This window comes from Channa argus, chromosome 13, assembly GCF_033026475.1.
Source record: "Channa argus isolate prfri chromosome 13, Channa argus male v1.0, whole genome shotgun sequence".
In the NCBI taxonomy this organism is placed as follows: domain Eukaryota; kingdom Metazoa; phylum Chordata; class Actinopteri; order Anabantiformes; family Channidae; genus Channa; species Channa argus.
The window spans coordinates 13,420,626-13,440,262 of NC_090209.1; the positions used below are offsets into that span (position 1 = coordinate 13,420,626).

Below are 19,637 nucleotides of genomic sequence, written 5' to 3' on the forward strand. Positions count from 1 at the left end.
AGCACAAACCAAGCCATGAAGTCCCAGGAATTGCCCGTAGACCTCCAAGAAAGAATTTTATTGAGCCACAGATCTGGGGAAGGGTACAGAAACATTTCTGCAGCATTGAAGGTCCCAATGAGAAAAGTGGCCTCCATCATCCGTAAATGGAAGAAGTTTGAAACCACCAGGACTCTTCCCAGAGCCGGCTCGAGGGAAAGATGAATGCCGCAATGTACAGAGGCCTCCTGTTCCAGACTGGGGCTACGGTTCACCTTTAGACGGGACAACGACACCTAAGAACACAGCCAAGATAAAGGAGTGGCGATGGGACAACTCTGTGAATGTCCCCAGACTTGAACCCGATTGAACCTCTCTGGAGAGATCAGAAAAAACAGGCTGTAATTGGTGCTAAAGGTGCTTCAACAAAGTATTAATCAGCAGCAGTAAATACTTGAATGTGATTTTAATTTTTATGAATTTGCAAAGAATTCAAACTTTTTTCATGTTGTCATTATGCGGTATTGTTTGTAGAACTTTAAGGAAAACTAATTAATTTAATCCGTTTTGGAATTAGACTGTAACATAATGTGGAAAATGTCTGAATGTCTTCCTGATAATACTTTCTGGATGCACTGTAAAACTGCCACATTTACTAGATATGAGAAAACATGGAGGTCTTGGCTTATTTGAAGAGCATTATACCGTTTGTGAGATATAATGTGTAAATGGTCTCCAAGGTAAAAAAAGTAAAAACCACAGTTGAAAAACTCAAAGTTAAAAGTTTAATAGTAGGTTTTTTTCTTTTCTTTTTTATGGAGATGACAAAAGACCTGCATCATGGCACAGGAAGACAAACATTTACTGGGAAGAGGTTGTTTGATGCACAAAACAAACACAACCGCATGGACATAACTAAACATGAGTTACAAACTGACCCCAGATGTGATTTGATACATTTAATGACCTTTACCAAAGATTTTCAATCCAACATTAGCAGCAATAGGTCTTTAGATTCAGTACACTACTACTGTTTTCATTGTTTTGGATAAAAATGGAATGACAATGGAACACAATAGTAAAGTTGTATGTATGTTTAGCTTCATATGTCTGTGTTCAGATCAGTTTGGTTTAATAAAAATCTATTCAACAATAGCAGTGCATGAAAAAAAATTCCAGTCAGGTCTAATTCCCCAAAGTTCTGTAGCCCTTCACTATTGCGTCCAGTGAAATCGAAGGCATTTCTGTGAAGTTCAAATTTTTCCTGGAAAATAAACTTTTCATAGTTTAGAAGAAGACACTCGATTCAATCAATTCGCAAGGATACAAGTTAAAAACAGAACATAGAGCATTTACCTGTGAGATAAAGGTCACAAACGGAGGGAATGGTGTGTTTTAGTTAGTGTCTGTGTCCAACAAAATCAAGGTAGTCAAGTGGGCAACATCTGCCTACATACACATAAAGCATGCCATTTTTTTTAGCTTAAGTTCCTACAGTCATACTGACAACCACATTTGTATGAAACAGTTCCCTTTTAATGCAGCAATCATACTAACAATTAATTAACCAAAGATAAACATGTCAGAAGACAAATGAATATCAATCTGTGTGTAGTACAAAGCCATGTGAATTCATATTTTGAGGTGTCTCTGTTATGTGTAGTATTGCATTTCTAAGGTTAATAAATTAATTGCATAGATCATCAGACCTTGGGCATGCTTTTCAAAATTTGGACGGAAGAGTTAAACGAAATGGACACAGTACCTGCTGTGAACAGTCATGAGACCTAGTGTAGTTGTTTATTGCCTGTGACTCTTGTACACAAACTGAATCTTATGTTGCTCAGGCAGGATGAGGTAAGTCAAGGTTTGAACATATATTTCTCATACATTGTTCTCAGCTGCATGTATAACTCTGTAATAATGTATTTGAACCTAGCATAAAAGTTTTATGTATGATCAGGAGAAATGTTCATAAAGTGCCAACATTGGTGACACACACACAGAACTGAAATATTTCAAAATAAACATTAAAGCCTCTTTGACAAAAACACTGAAACTAGAACCGTAGAAGTATGAAAACATACAATCACAATTTTTTTAAATTGAAATCATCTACTTCTTGCTATTTGAAACACAACACACTATCAAAAATAAAATCAAAGTTTTGAAAAATAAGATAATTCTTAAATGTATTAAAACAGAATTAAAAAAAACTCATAACCTTTAAATAAGCAAAAAGAAAAAAGGGTTGGATAAGAAATGCAGAAATAAATGCAAACACATATCAAGGACCAGTATTAAAACATCTCAATGCTGGCCATAATGACCAACCTTGACAGTGTTTTTAAAAAGTTCACCAGGACAGAGCTACACTTTCCCAGTTGATCTATGTAATAAGAGAGTCATGGTCCAAAAAACAACCAATTCTTGCTTCAGAAAACACATTTTGGATTTAGTGGATAGCCACCTTCCCTTTTATAAAAGGGACATGAAAAAAAGCAGAAAACACAGCAACAATTGCAATGTTCACCAACTTGATGCTATTATCAAAATACTGTAACTAAAGCATCACTGCACTGATAAAATGTCATTTAAAAAAGCCTAAATAACTTTAAATCTCTTATTTACAGGCAGCTCTGTGTTTGATGTGATTTCCATTCAGCTTTGGATTTCCTCAAGTGGAGCAGCTCAGATTGAACCAATGTGTTAAAGATAATAATCTCTGGAATGGAACTATTTAGCTCTTTTAGAAATAAATCTGCCAATGACCATCAGATCTAAATTTTCTCTGTAGTCTTCTGATTGTCTGAAGCTTTGTTGAGATTGTTAAAACTATACATTAATAAGGAGTCAAGTGCCAAAAAGAAGTGAGACCACTTCAAGTAAGGGTTCATACCTGATAAACTTGCTGCCACTTCATAAAAAGCTAATCCAAGTCAGCACCATATTTGTCCAAAATGTGAGCCATCAGCTTGTTTGAATATTTCAGTTTTCTATTTTTACTTTCTCTATTCAGATATTTGCAACACTCAATCAAAGTAGGACACATGAAGGTAGAAACACACCAAAACAAAGAATTATGTACAAAAAGGCAGATTGAAAGCCTGAAAGTATCACACAAAAAAACTAGTAAAATCAGCACATCTTACAAAAGATCAAAGCAAAACATGGCAAAATAAAACACGTGTGTTGAAATGTTCTTTTCCTGGTTTCATACTAGTTCCATAAAGTAACCGAAAACAAAGTGAATATTGTTAAGAACATTTTTTATAAGTGTAGTGCATGACTGCATGACTTTTTTTCTTTACTGTTATGAAAATAGACGCTCCTTCCATTTCCCATTGTCTGCCATCCTCCAGCCTTGCTTGTTCAGAGTAAAAGAGTTTGTTTTAAAACATGAGTTTTTAGAAAATATATTTTGTTTGTCCTGTCAGTGTAACAATCCAAGTCCCTCTCGAGTGTCTGGTTCAGAGTGTCAGTGAAAAAGTCAGTGTGCTGGTGTTGCAGCACTTGGGCCCCTTGAGAGTCACACCTGCTCCAGAGGAAAATCTGACACAGGATGACAAGACCAGTCAATTAGAAACAACTAGTACTGCAGCTTGTCTCTCTTTGCAGGAAAATGGGTCTGTGTAAAGCTGCACAAACAGATACAAACACGAGCAAAGATAACCGACCTCAGCCACCTCTTCACTTGTTATGCTGGTAGGAGTAGGTTGGGTGTTCTGTGGGCGTTTCTATGGCAACAGGTTGTTGGACAGCACTTTCCTAAGAAGGAGGTGGCAAAGACAAAATTAGAGTGGTTGTTTCACGTAACATTTTACTGTTAAACTGTTCTAGTTTGACGTTACCTCAACTGGGATGTTGGTGGCAGGCACTTGGGTGTACTGAGGGATGTAGGTCCCCTGCATAGATGAGTTTGCAGGCATATACTGGAGCAGAATAAAAGTGATAACTTTATTACACATGACAGGTCTATTGATCTACACCGTTAAATAAAGCAGTGCTAGAAAAGACATATATGTTAAATTTCAACCCTAAATTATACCACTTCTGGTACATAAGTGAGTGGTGCATATTTTCCATATGAAAAATATGGAAAACTTGAGATCATTACTTTCATAATCCCTTTGGCTTGTCTTTTAAAACACAATCACAGACTGGAGAGTTTGAGATCAGAGTACTGAGTACTGCAGTTTCATGTCTAAAGTGTCAAGCTGCCTAGTAAAGCTTCAGCCATTATATACCAATGATAGCTGAATGTTTAGCCACTTACTGTGCCACTGCTGCCCATGGAGAGGTGGCTAAGTTGCTGTGTCAGAGGCCCTATCATCGATGTTGGCTGGATGGACATGGTGTGGTCCATTCCTGGCGTCAGGACTGCTCCCTATGGACACACTGATGTTAGTGATTGCCATTTAGACAAAGCAGTGATGGGAGTCTGACAGAAGGCGACGACAGGATAACACTGAAAAGTTTCAGCTTGAACAAAAACAGAACTTAAGGCCAACAGATTTTAGATTGAAGATACTCACTGCAGGAGGCATGATGTATGACTGGTGGTGTATCCAGGATGGGTTGTGTACCTGCAGGAATAAGAAATACACAAGTGAACTAGGAAAAAAAATGTCTAATATGAAAAGCTCCAAGCAATAACAACATATAAAATAACCTCCCATAGAAGCTGCTTTGTTGTTTTTAAAAAATGGGGATGTGGCAAACCTGGGCATCAACAAATCCAAGTCTGCTGCAAATTAAGCTGCTAGCAAATTAACACTGCAGGTTTGAAAATCTCAAAGTACAACAGTACCTGGTAGGTGGAAACAGGGGAATGCATGTATGGGGAGAGGGAGGTTGCACCAATCATCCGACTGGGGGCAATGTTGTAGGGAGAGGAGTAGAACCTGCAAGCGGAGATACAAAGTTGTTAGTCACCAAAGCATGATTAACCTCTCTCTGAATCAACAAGGAATTTGTTTGAGTAGTAGTACTGACCCATTCTGTAAGGCTGTGGTTGGATCATAGGTTAGGGTCATACCTCCCTGGAGGAAAAAGACAATGACCAAATCATAATGAGGCTGGTCAATGTCCCAAGCCTCAAACTATGTTTTATTTACAAAAACAAAAAACAGTCCTAACAGGAGTCATTAGGCAAGATGAAAAATCATAAACTTACAGTGTCTCCATCTCTCGTCCAAGGCCGGCCGTTCTGCAGATATTTTCCTTGGCTCTGACGTTTCTTCTGGCCTCCATCAGCAAATTTACACAACAAGGGTTCTGATGGCACTGGACCGAAATATCATGTTGTAAAAAAGACACCCTTCAGTTAAATTAATATAAACTGTTTGGATTAAACTATTCCCTTGGATCTGTAACTTTTCAATATTTGATATATATATATATTATATTATTGAAAAAATTAAAAACAGGCAACTCACCTGGAACACCAGGGTGAGTCTTAATGTATTTTCCATTAAAATGTTGGATAATGGCCTCACATTTCTCTGTTGACTCCATCCTATAGGAAGATGTTATGTGTTCATTAAAACCAATGATAGTGTTTAACATTAGCAGACGACAAGATATTTCACTGTTCTTACTTTCAGCTGCTGATTATCTGCCTGTACTGGCCACTAGAGGTCTCACTCGACATGATTAATAGTCTGAAATGTTGATCTCTAACTTTAGTGTGCTTACTCTTTTTTATACAAAGCATGTCACTAATCATTTGAACCATCTGTGCTAATACATGTGACCAAATCACCAAAATGTCTACCTGGCAAAGCCCACTCCACGGCTGGTTCCATTGGCGTCACGGAGGATGCGTGTGGAAATAGCCTGGCTGAAGGGCTTCAGCATGTTCTCCAGCTCCTGCTCATCCATGGACAGTGGCAGGTTGGAGATGTATAAGTTGGTGGGGTCCTGTTCCTGTTGCTAAATGCAGAGAAATCAAATGCGATTTAGTAAATGAGAATGCGGGGGGAGACAGAGCTCTTAATTTTTTTGTGAAAGAATCACAATTGTATCATGTCAGGAGCCCTCCAAAAACCCAAAGCAATATAAACAATTGCTAACAATAGTATGAGGAAAACTATATAGCTTTTTAACGGGAAGTCTGCGTGATTTCTGATTTTTGGAGGACATTAAACAGCTGAAATAGTCTGGGAGAAAGGGTACAGAGTTTAAAGTTTGAGGTGGATAACATTTTGTCTTCATGTGAGAAAGTTAGCAGCAGGGATCAGGTCTTAAGAGCACACAGATATTCAGAGATGATGGGGATTCTGGCTGGACTTCAGCTGAACTTCTCTCCCATTTTCATTCTCTCTGTGTCTCCAGCTTTTCTTCACCCAAATCACTTTTTTCTTCTTCACACACTCCTCTTATACTCCATCACTCATAAGTTATTACCAAAAGGGTAGAAGACAGGCCCATTGTGTGAGACTAGCCTCTTAAGAGGATGAATGAGCAGGATCCAGGTAATGTGATATCAAAGCATAATTACATTTCAAAAGGCTCTCCATCCATGGATGATCTAAAATGATTATGTGCTTTTGCTCGGTGGAGAATTACAGCAGAGACATTTTGGACAAAGACCTTTGGAAATGATCTCAAGAACATCTAAAGAATCTCCCCACAAGGCAAACGTTATCATCCTGTTTCCTAGGTCATTGTAATAATATGTCGCTTGCATTGGAGCAGATATATTCATGTGGTAATCCTGACCTTGAATGCATGAACAGAGGCCCGCGCTGACAGCTTGCATAACTCAGACAAATTATGCAGATTTTCCAAATCTGAATTTGAAATTATTAGAAAACAACCTGAAAAAATCCCTTAAAACATGACAGTTTCAGTTTATGATTTTGAACTCTTTGTTGATTCTTTTTTTTTTTTTTTGCTTCCTGCTCAAACACATTTTATTTGACCAACACTATCTTGAAAGATAACCAATCTGTATCACCCTCTAACCATTATGCATATTCATCATCTCAGAGTGCAGATGTGATTAACAAGCTGTAAATGCAGTGTGAATTAATTTCCATCGTATGAATAATGCATGTGTAATTGCTGCAACCTGTGGTGAAGGTGATTTCTTCTTCACCTCCCTTCTTCTCTCCCTGCTTCACAGCAGTATAAACTAGTGAAGAAGCTGGCTTGTGCTGCTTGGAGCAGAGAAGGCCTGCAGCGGGTTTCTACCACAAATGAGTCAGAGAGAAATCCTACTCAAACATGAGTTTTGTTGTAAACCCTGAGTGAAGGGTGAGTGAAATCAAGTTATTTTGCGAGCAAAAGCCGTATGAATGTCAGTGATCCAGCTTAACGAGAGATCAGCTTTCCAGGGTGTTGGTGGTGTGCATGTGCATGCTTGTGAGTGTGTGTCATAATCCTGTAGAGGGAAGGCTGGTGAGGTGCATGTGAGATTGTCAAGTGTGCTCTGAGTGTGTGTCTGTGTGTGTTGACAGGGCGGGCGGCTAGGCACAGGGCCCTGCTGACTGTGGAGCTGCTCAGACACTGAGTCAGATGCCACCAGGGAGAACAGGCAGGTCCTTTGTGCAGGGAGCTCAGAGAGCAGGCCCTGGGACACGTTCTTCCAACACCGTCACCACTATGAAGCACAACAGGCACACATGCATATCATGTACACATGCGCGAATACACTGTATCTGTGTGTATTCATGGACACATATTATACAGTGCATTAATACCCGCAAGTATACTGATTTAGGAATACACCTATATGTGCATGCAGTGCACCACCCAGTAAAACACACACACAAACATACACAAGAGAAGGGTTGGTAGTGGCTTATATTTGTAAAGCATGAATTACAATAATTAAGAAAAAAAAAGATGGAGAAAGAGGCTGAGACAACTAGATTTTATAAGTAGTACCAGGACCAAAGTAATACAGTATGACAATATAAATACAATATGAACTCAGGTGACATCAAGTTGTAAGAAATAAACCCAGAAAATGTTGAGTTCTTAACTGCGGTTCTTACCTTGGCCATCTGAGCCTGCACTCCACCTGCCTTCAGTGATGTCACGGCCTTTTGAGCTGAGGCTGGACTGTCAAAGTCAACAAAGCCATAGCCTGCGGGGTCCAAGACATACAGCAAGACACACAAGTTAGGGCAAAAAGATATGTATATCACAAGAATTTATAGACACAGAGGTGTAACTTAAACTTGTAGAAGTGTTTGAAGACTTTGCATGTCTCACAATAAATGCCTGTAGAGTTATCACGTTTCCTAAAAACATTCTATCTACACCCACTAAACAACTGTTACCATCACGCAATTCAAAACTGTGGAAATTCACTTTTTTCCTGTTTGCAATCTGCCATAAACATTGCTAAAAAAATAAAAATAATCTATACACATTTTGAATCATATTAAAAAAATTCTGATATCTGAACAAAATAATATTAATAATGACATCTGGTAACGTTTACACAAATACCCTGCATATGTTATAGAGATATTTTTCAGATTAAGAAAACACAAACACTGTCTCAACAGTTACTTTCAATCTACTGATGCGTTTACGCCTTACCTTTGCACTTATTGGTAGTCTTGTCCAAGATGGCCTTGGTGGATACAATTTTCCCATATCTGAAAAACAGTAAGATTTACACTCACGGATCCTTACGCTGTGTACTGACACTCGTTACTTCTTTACATTCATTATTAGCAATACAACAATGCTGGGGAAATACCGTTTCTCTGTAAACGTAACACATCTCTCGAGGCATAATGTCTGAATTATAATTTTATTATTTACCATGTGACACTGACACAATGACACTAATTACAGTGACATCACTGGATAATTAATTATGCGTATAGTAAAAAATGCACACATATAAAAGTAATGTCCAGATGGGTTCTGAAATAACTATAGACTCGTTTGTTCTAGCTCATAGAAAGACATCAATACACTTCTTATTTAAGGGGAATCCAACTTGCTGTGACAGAATTGTCAAAGTTAATTTCTAGCAATTGGAAAATTCTGCATTATCAACCCACCTGACTAGCCACAGGTACTGCAGATGCACAGGACAGTATCTGACTTGAGCAAAAGCTTCTGTGCCGCAGAGTGTCTATCAGTTCCCATCTCTCCAGGCATGTGCACACAGTGTAATCTGATATGCCTCTCCTTGGCTGCCCTGTCCAATACTGGCTCCCAGCCATACTCTCATTCTACTAACCAGCTTCTCTCTAGGCAGTACTGAGCCCAACATGGGGTCTTATTGCCTCTCACACCACTTCTCGCTTTCATCCAGTATCACTGCATCAATGCCACATTTTATCTAAGCTCGAAGAGTCACTTTCAAAATACATTTTATCAAAAAGGATTAAGCCATGACCTGATAAAATTGTAATCTGCCAGTTAATCTGGTGGATTACTGCAAATCAGAAATTAGTTTCTTTAAATTACTTTACTTTAGTCTTTGCGTTTATGAAGAAATATTTTACTAAGATGGCTTAAGGTCACCTGTGAAGATAATTATAGTTTAACATGAATAATGAACAGCTACAAATCACGGCAGGCTACACTACAACATGCTGAGCTTATAAATATTTTAAAAACGTAGTACCAAGTACTTTGTATGTTCACATTTTATTTTATGCATTGCATTCTCTAGAGCATGAATGGAGACTAGAAACACACTGGTTTACTCGGTCTCAAATTCACATTAGAGAGCTCACTCCATCTTAATGTTTGATTATACCAATCATTTAAAAACAACTTTAAAAAAATTTTTTCTGAGTAAAAGTACAAACCCATCCAGTGTTAACTGAAGGTCTGTAGGGTTATGCATTTAATCTCCTATATAACATAACTATTTCATGGTGTATTTCTAATTCTAAATAATAAGATCTGGACTGGAAAGTTGTGATAACAGTTTCTTTTAACATTTTTTTGTTCATCATTATGGTGGGCACACTGCAGTACAACCAGTCCACTGCTTCACATTATGACTAGTGTTTAAGCTGTGAGATTTCCCTGCTGCACTCCCCTGCTTGCACTGTTGAGATATCCATTTACTGAATTGTGCTCAGAGGTCTTGGACTACATGACGCAGAGCAAAAAGAGGGTTGGAGGCTCAGCCATGTGTGAGAAGGCATACCATTCAGAGAAGTCAAATCCCTGCGCGACTACCAGAGATGGACCAGGGCAAGAACCAAAGCAGTGGCAGGGCACCTGAAGGGACAACTGCAGTGGCTAGAGATGAAGAACCCCCAAAAACTCCACCTGACACAGAAACCCTGAATTCCATTCACTCCCCCTATGATTCTCTCCATTCACCCCCTTCCCCTCCCCCACTTCATGCTATTGCCCTTGTTTGTCTTTCCCCTTCCCCTGGGCTTGCCATATCCTGTAGGGTTGGGCAGCTTCATGTGAGCCATATCTTCCAGACAGCTGTAAAATAGCAGGCCTCTCCCTCCTTCTCTCCATTATACAATCGCTTTAACCCCCTTTCCCTCATTTTCTCTCACTCGTCCCCTCTGCTCCTCTGGTTCTCATCACCAGGCTCCAGAATTCAATTAAGCGAACCAAGATCATTCATCTCAGCCCTACTTGTTTTGATGTCTTCCACAGAAGACCTAACAAACATATCAGATGGACTAGATGACGCTGTTGTTTGATGTCTGACTAAATGCTGGCCGCAACAGACTTTTCAAAGACTCATGCTAACACTGATGTACAATAGTGTGGTTTTTATACAAGACTGTCATCACACAGGAAGATGTGATGATAGTTTACAAAGAGACCAAAGCACAGAGGAGCCATAAATCATATAGGTTAAAAGTCAAAGAAGGAGCAAAAGAATACAGAATGAATTATCATGTGTGAAGGAGACTAAACATTATGTACCTAGTTGTTGGAAAGTCTGTGCCAAACTGAAAGGCCTTGGTTTGCACCCCCAATGATTGTTGTTTTTTCCAAGATGGGCCTTAGAAGCACACAGGTCAAAATGTGGCCCTCCTCTCTGTTTCTAGAAATACCTGCTACGATGTGCTTTAGCATTCATGTGCATTTCGAGTTTAAGGAAACCATCCATCTAGTGTATTTGTAGTAATCATGCAGTCCACTCAGTCTTTCAGCCAGCACAGCCAGCCATCAGCCATCACTGTGCTCTATCTTAATCTACACTGGCCCATTAGCCGGGTTCATGCTCGCACTGTGCAGCAAGAGAGAGATTTATTGGGTGTGCAAGTGGATGTTGAAGCAATTGGTTTTTGGGTGACTTACGGCTGACAGAGTTTGACCAAATCTTGGTCTGTGGTTCCTGGGTGGAGGCCACGGATGTACAGGTTCGTTTTGCTCAGCTGCTCTCCCCCACTGCTGCTGCTGCCATTGCTGATGGTTGTGGTGTTGCTGTTGTTATTAGTGTTGGGGCTTGGAGGAGCCATCTGATGGTTGGGGGGGCACACATACGTCTGCTGCAGAGCATAGTGGACAGGGTCACATTTTTTGATGTAGAATTGTAGAGTAAGAAGAAGATCCCTTTTTTAGGTACAATGAAGCTGAATGAACAGTATTTTAAAAAAAATGTATTTGCTGAAAATTGAAAACAGCCTAGTAAAATGTTGCCTGCAAATGCTTTTTTAGTGAAGGCTGCAGGCGCATAATCATGGTTTGGCCACTATCTCATGCACATTTCTTCTCAAAGAGGTATAACAGGTTATCTATAAAACACATTATGAAACACATTATTTGATATAATGTTAAGACCTTACCTTCATTATTATGTAGTTAGCCATACTTCTGGCAGAAATGCAAACTGTAAAACTCTATACCCCATATGAGAACTAAGCAGAAGCAAAACAAAGTGTAGAATGTGAAATCTGGCTAGAATTATTGTGGCTGAGTTCCATTCTGCTACATGAGAAGCCCTTGATGCTGTGGGTTAAAGCTGAAAGGATTTTTGAACAGTTTTCATTGGCAGTTTTGAAATTGTTCCAATCAAAATTGTTCACAGGGAGATCTGTGGATTATCAACAGTAACCAGGACATTGTTTCTGAAAAGAAACAATTGTATTGGCTTTTTCAATTTGACGTTTTGAGCAGCAAAAACAAATTCCATTCACCACTATTTTCTTGCGGCGTTGGCAGAAATCTCAAGACCTAAACTATCTGCACCAGCCACAATGTACCAGATGACTTAATGTATGTAATGTATTGAAAAACAAATATATGTCCTCTGGGTAACATGCTTGTACACACATTTCACAAATGCTAAGCTGATTTCATATGCCCATACATACTGCTCATAGACTGTATATGTATTTAACCACTATGCAAAGACTTCACTCACTGTGAAGCAATGAGCACAATATTTCTTGTTCCATGAATGCTCATCAGCATAAAGTATGCCCACATCTAAATCAAAACAGGGAATCATAAATGTACAGTGCCGTGAAAAAGCAGTTCAGATGTTTAGATTCAGTATCAACATGTAGGCATCAGATCTGTTCCAAATTCATTATGCTGCATGACAATGACCCCAAGCATACAGCCAGAGTCATAACAAACTCAAAGTCTTCAGCAACAAGAGAAACAAGAAGTGCTTTAGCAGGTGATATGGCCTCCACAGAGTCCTGATCTCAACATCATCATATCAGCCTGAGGTTATATGAAGAAACAGCAGAAATCTACAACAGAAATCCACAAACTAAATTATGCTTGGAACAACCTAAAAGCACTTAGAAAAACCAAGGGTAGCTCCTAGATATAGTGCTGTTATAAAAACAAATAGTAGTCACTCCAAATACGATTCATTTTTGTTAACTGGACTTTGCATGAAGTTGGCTAAATAATTAAATTCTAAGGTATATTATTTAGAGCTCCTCACTTCATTGCTTAAAACCTTTGCACAGTATCCGTATGTGCAAATTGTGAGCCAACCATTTGGTAATTTCTTTTTCTTCTAAAATTATGGCCCATTATTTCAACTAAATTAAGCTAAAGAAAATGTTAATTAAGTTTGCTGGTGGTGTTGTCTCCCTCCCAGTGCTGGAGGAGGAAGTGTTTGATTAGTTAGGGTCAGCAGGCACAGCCCCAGGGAACAATAGAATGGCATGTTGTACACCACAAGGTCACAATCGGACCACCAGCCTATTAACAGAGACGGAGTTGCCAAAAGACCGCTGGAATCAAGCTAATTATGACCTATCTTTTTTTCTCTTCTGCAGATCCTTTCAAGCTTAATCAGGGGTATCATGCATTCAATTATTTTGAAGGGGAACAATCACATAATCGCATATAGCTGTTATGAAAAGTTTAAATACATCACACATAATTACAACATAGATTACATCTTTGTTTTCCAATTTAAAACAAAATCTAATTTTGATCTGAATTAAAGTGACAAAAATAAAATATCCTACTTCTCCGTCTGATGTTTGTAAGTTAAGTTGGTTTAAATGTATTGAAAAGCTATAGGCTTTAATACGATCCAAATTTGTAACTAAACCTTATTTATTCAATATTAACCCAAATCCAAACACATACAGTATCTATATAGATTATTATATCCATCTTTAGGTGACAAAAAAGCTACTGAAACTTTAATTAGGCTATTTGATGTCATCTTTACTAACTGGTTTAACCTTCGCTAACATTATTTTAAGAATGTGTGAACATTATTTTAAGAATGTGTTGTGAACGTGAATGGCTGCCTTCTCAGCTGTAAGAGAAGGCAGCCATCCACCAAGGCAAGGTGGGGGGGAGGCAGGGTTTGCTTTCTAGATGGATTTAAACTACAATTTACAAAATACAAAATGCTTTAGCTTCTAAAATGTATTAGTAAAAGAGTCTGCTTAATACGTAAAATACAGTGAATAATTTCTATGGCCATCCAACAAGACAAATTTAAAGATATATGTACCACCTCAAGTATAGGTGGTACCAAATCGACGCTTTAAAAAGGTAACATAGGACAAAAAATCTTCATATTTTAATTGTTTTTTTTCCATTATCTTTAATGTTATGCATGATATACTATAATATTAGCATAACCAAAGTGTTTCTGAACTTTGAGACATTGTGAGGAAGTAAGACAATAGCCAAGCTCTAAAGCCAAGCATACACGATCGTTGATCAACAATAATGGGCATCATCAAATGCTAAACAAAATACACAAACTAAGTATGACACTGTATTTGTAACAAATGAATGCTAATTTCCCTTATTAAGACCCTTATAAGTTTTACCTTATTACTTAAGCCTGGTTACAGAAAAGATGCACTTTAAACTCATGTCTGTCATTACTTAAAACTTGTGTATACAGTACTATGCAAAAGCTTTTTGTCGTAGATTCTTTTGTATCACACAGGAGGATTCTGATCTATCCCAAACTCAATTATTCATTATCTAACATCTGCCTCTCTTCAGTAACAAGAACAAGAATTCCTGAAACAGATGGTGTGTCCCCTATTGATTGTCCTCTCAACATCATGCAGTACATTTGGGTCTACATGAAGAAACAGCAGCACCTGAGACAATGCAAAGACACAGAAGAACTGTCACAAGTTCTTCAGTATGGTTAAAACAACCCCGCCAACTGAAAGCTGTGTGGAATTGTAGCAGAGTAACTAGCATTGTTTTTTTAAAGCATCCTTAGTTTACTTGTAGTGCCTACATTTTTGCACAGTACTGCATGTGCAATACAGTAAGACTGTTTTAGATACTACTGACATGAGTAGCACACCTTAGCAAAAGCTGTGATTCTTTTGTAAACCTTTCACTACCCATCCACCATGTGTTTTTCCAAACTGTTTTGCAATCAACCTTCAAAGCTCCCTATCATTTTAGTCATGCTGAGAAAATCACAGTGACTCACAGAGCCCATTCATCTTGGTACTCTCCTCTAATCTTCCTCTTTTCTTTTAAATCAGTAGAACTCTGTTTGTTTTTCCACCATTGCAGCCTCTTCCTGTGCTTTCACTTGCCTTGTCTTTACTGTAGGCAGCCTGCGCAGACTATCAGGAGGGATGCACCTGCAGAGGTATGGCGAGATAGGATCTGACGGGAGAACGGGTCTGGGCCCAAGTCTGGCTAGTGAGGCCTGACTAATTGGGATCTGAGCTTGTTAGCGGACAGTGCTATCCCTCTCATGTGATCTCTGGTCAGAAGGTAGTGTCTCATTAAGGCCATTCTGCTGGGCTCCTTCTGAGAAAAAGATGGCAGTGACTCAGCTCCATACCTATTTTCCATCTGACCACGTGTTCAGCATCAGCTCCAGATGTTTTGCTACCCACTAAAGGTAATATCTAATCTGGTGGTGCAAACACATGTAAACATGCATACAGAAAAACACATGTGCAGTTAGTAATGGAAGGTCAGAGAGTTTGACAAAAGTCTTAAATGTGCTTGATTGGGAACCCCAAATCTCTTTATACAGTCAGCAGGACTGCATATACCCTTAGTTACTGTATGCCCAAAACCTGACCTTCAGGCATTTTCTGATTTCCTTCCTACTGGTTGTTATAGGAAGTGGGTTGCCACCCACATATCTGTTTACACTGCTCATTACATTCAACACATTGTCATACTTAAACATTCTTTACATTCCTGTTCAATGCACAAATGTTTGTGTTTCCCCTCTTGAAGTGGACATGGGTTTGTGTATGTGTATTTGTGTGTGATGGAGGGGTGGGGGGTTGGATTTAAGATTAAAGTTCAAGCTAGCTCAACTACATTCTTTAGGGCATCACAGTTCTCTGGGAATTGGGCTTCTTGACAAGACAAATAAGTACTAAGAAATACAGGAAATCCTACCATGTGCAACTACAACATTCATTAATTTACAATTAGCAGTGGGTTAAAAAATAAGCATATAATAACTTATTATCCAGCCCACTCATGACCATTGACATAACAACTGTTAGAGATAGTGGATAGATGATGGAAATGTATTCAACCACCATTGCTATCAGAGTATGTAGCTATTGTTGGAGACAGATAAATCAGCACTATTTGCTATTATAGTTGTATAAAAAGCACAACTACAGTAAATGGCCTACAACATGGTGCAGAGATGGAGTTTGCTTCAGGCAGCAACTATAAACTGAGGAGGTGATTGCAGTTAGGAAGCAGAGATGATGCCTGTAGGGACCACAGGTGACTCAAGGACTTTTTCATCTGAGAGAGAACAATGAGCTCTCAGTAGTGCAGGATGTATGTATAACTCTATAGTAAAAGAAAAGACATGAGCCTGAGCCTGATTGTCTTGACGCTTTAATCCTACAGCTCTCAGGCAAACTAAACCTTTTGTGCAACTGAGGATGTTAGGACAATCCTAAAGAATTTTCTAAAGGTTAATTTTTCCAAGTTATGCATAAAGCTGAGTACATTATTCTTAGATAAAAGGATTTTTAAGTGTTAAACATTAATTACATCAGTCCCAAACTAAAATGTGTTTTGCTTGTCGTTATCAACACAGCTCTACTTCCAGTTACCATACAGTAGCATTTGAGTAATGCAGAGATAACCGCTATTTTACCAAGACAATGATATTTAAATTTTGCTATAAGTAAACTGTATTTTGAATTTTGAAAAACAGAAAAATATCTTAAATGTGAAGTCCTACCTGCTTGGTTAAAGAAACCTTAAAAGGCACAGTAGAAAAGATCATGGTGTTAGAGACGCAATCTCCTTATATGTTTTGTGCAGCTGCAGGCACAAAAGAGAGCAAGAAAGCCAATGCAAGGTGGGAAGAACAAAACAGTACAACAAATACTGAAAATCCTTGGTGTTCTGTGGTTAAAAGGTGAGATGTATTATTGCTCTCCTTCTCCAGAATAAATCCAGTTTCATAAAAAAATGAATTCAAAAAAATCTTTTGTTTTCAACAGGTACGCAGCTGAATTAAGAGATTTAAACGTGGATTCTCAGGACAAGACATTCATCAGTTAACAAGGAATGTTCAGCCTCTCTCATCCATGTGAACTGAACCACTGACGAGAAATCAAGGTATGTGAAACACACAGGGGAGAAAGGGGGGGGGAAAGAGGGGAAGTTAATCGAAAGCAGAGGGAAAAAAGGGCGGGGGGTATCCCTTAATCCTTTTCTTTTCTCCAACCTTTTTCTTGTAGTAAAAGGCACCAACCACGGGTTACCACTTGACACTGGACTTACAAGTATTGCCTCTGTGACTCTGGCATTTTAACAATGTGAAATGTGTAAAGGAAAAGTGTGTGCATGTCTTCTTTGAAGGAAAAGGTTTAAGTTTGCAGACCCCCTCTTGAAATGGGAACATTGTCTGAATCCAGGATTCCCGGAATTCCAGGTCATTAATCTGAGTAATCTGAATTCCTGCCAGCCATGAGGCGGGGAGAGGAATAACAGGGAATGAGGGACGTGTTTGATTTCAGTTTTGTTGAGACATTTTTCAAGAAATGTTGAGAGTCAAGCATCAGCATAATTTTTGTACCATTCCTGTCACACTTTAGCTGCAAAACTTTCAAGACGGCTTGGCGTGAAACCTTGGCAGTTAAACAAATTCACTCACTCTCAGGGACACTGTTGTGGAAACATAATCCTTCTGTGTCCCAAAATTTAAAACCAGCAACACATAGCCTATGGTCAGCATAGGAAAATTACTTGAATATACACTATCACATAATGAATTATTCATATGACAAGAGAGTCTAATAACCATAAAACCTAATATATAATTTGCCCTATACTGATTTGCACATTAAATGCGTCCACATATATAAGACCTTAGTCTTATTACATGGATTCTGTATTTTTTTTTCTCTTTTTAAAAGTGCAAACCCTCTCAGTCATCATTTGTCGGACTGAAGGGGTGGGGCGTATCTGTACGCGTAAAAGAGTAAAAAAAAAAAAACTTTGCTAACTTGTTGTTAATTCAATGAAAACATTAACTAAGTTAAGACAGAGTTGATCCCCACCACAGTATATTCATCTAAAAGTTGAACACGGTTACGTTTTCCGATCTTGTTCGGCGCGTTACGAGCATCTACTGCCAATCTCTAAACTGTAGTCTGCGTGCAGGCTGAGTCTAGGAAGAGAACCGCGATCGTGTCTGAACAAGCGAAAGCAAACTGTAGTAATCTACAGGCGACCATGTAACGGGCCCCGTGTTAGTTTGTAACAGTGTAACTGCGGCCTCAAAACGCCGACCAAAGGTTACAACCTCAAATAAGACAGTTTAAACCTCGCCTCGGATCCACTTTCAAGGACACTGCAGCTTAAACAGCCGAGCAGCGTTTAACTGGAGAGGCAGAGCTCGAACACCGCATCGAGAAATTACTCAAGAGTTTCGGCCAAGAGAGTATAGAGATAAGCAGCGGTGTTGACATTTACCTTCTTGTTGTTTTTGCCGGCGTAGCCGTTATAGGGGTTGATTGCTGTCCTTGGCGGAACAGAGAGCAGCATTTTTCCACGGCGCTGTGTCCGGAGCAGCAGAGAGCCGAGCAGTCAGCTGACGTCAGCCAGGGAAATTCAGCCAGGAGCAGCGTTAGTGACTGGAGTCGCTCTTCCCAGCACTCATGCGCTCCACACACTACACTAGCTACAGTGACCTAATCTCACGGTGCTTACTTTACAACTACAAAAACGACAAGCCAGAATGATTCAGAATTCAAAAATCAAAGCATATGAATAAAGACAAATTACAGAAATTGGGTAAAAAGGGAAGCTTGTGTACAGTTAATAACACCAAAAAACCCTCAGTACATCAATTTTGGGCTGACAACTGCAATCGTTATCCACAAATCAGGAAACTGAATTATTATGTATTTGCTAAATTAGTAGTAATAAGCGATGGTATTGAAATTAAACGTACTAAATATGTTACGTTGTAGTGCTGTCAGAATAAATTAAATGTATGTATAGTTGGCATGCAATCTATACATGGTTTGTGTATTATTAGTGATAATCTGAAAATACTGAGTTTTTGATATTTTGTGGTGTTAGTTTCGATATTTTTTGGACTGACACCATTTTAAAAATACATTTTAATAAATAACTATCTCAAATCACAAATTACACCACATCTCTCTGTCTTCCTACGAGCTGCCGTGCTTTTAGATGGCTCACATCATATAAAAAAAGTGTTTGTATCCACAGAAGTTGCTTGGCAACTAAATCCCCTGACCCTTTTGCTTTGTCTTGCATACTATGACTGATTAGCCCTCAAGTGTGTAGAGAACATATGCAATTGTTCACTCAACCATACAGTGTGTTCTTTCTAGTCATAGAATTTGCATATTACATGTTCAACTGCAAAATTCAACAGCACAGAAAGACACAGGACAGGCCAATATACTAATGTTAATCTACATGCACAAGGGATTTCATCCTGATTTCATCATGACAGTCTAGTCAGTCAGACAGGAGAGGCTCAACTGAATTCATAATCTCTCTCTCTTGCTCTATATTTCTCTGTCTCCCAAACACACACAGATGCACAACATCAGAACTTGATGTAATTGTTGAATTTTTAAAAAAACAAAACATTATTATGCATTTCCATCATATTCTTATGGCAGATATTAACACTGGCCGTTTTTCAGACCACAATTAGGTCACAGAGAAGTTATTCACTGCCGGTGTTTCAATCTATGCAGTGTTTTGATATGCGTGTGCAAGTATTTGGCCAGATGGCCTGTGAGTTC

General features: G+C 38.8%; 1 protein-coding gene across 2 annotated transcripts; it reads right to left on the minus strand.

Annotated features, from left to right (window-relative positions):
• Positions 1-750: 750 nt before the first annotated feature.
• On the minus strand, positions 751-18,520 carry rbms2b (RNA binding motif, single stranded interacting protein 2b). Of its 2 annotated transcripts, none has more exons than XM_067526991.1 (14): positions 18,325-18,520; positions 11,242-11,432; positions 8,536-8,594; positions 7,983-8,074; positions 5,756-5,913; positions 5,418-5,497; positions 5,156-5,265; positions 4,975-5,021; positions 4,790-4,883; positions 4,515-4,565; positions 4,256-4,366; positions 3,831-3,911; positions 3,657-3,747; positions 751-3,531 (listed from the first exon to the last, which is right to left on the minus strand). In XM_067526991.1, exons 1-13 carry the CDS (start codon positions 18,394-18,396, stop codon positions 3,670-3,672), a joined length of 1,224 nt encoding a protein of 407 aa, XP_067383092.1. In that variant the 5' UTR covers positions 18,397-18,520; the 3' UTR covers positions 751-3,531; positions 3,657-3,669. The 2 variants fall into 2 exon arrangements, with proteins under 2 accessions (XP_067383092.1, XP_067383094.1); XM_067526993.1 differs by lacking the exon at positions 18,325-18,520 and adding an exon at positions 16,583-16,945.
• Positions 18,521-19,637: the final 1,117 nt, after the last annotated feature.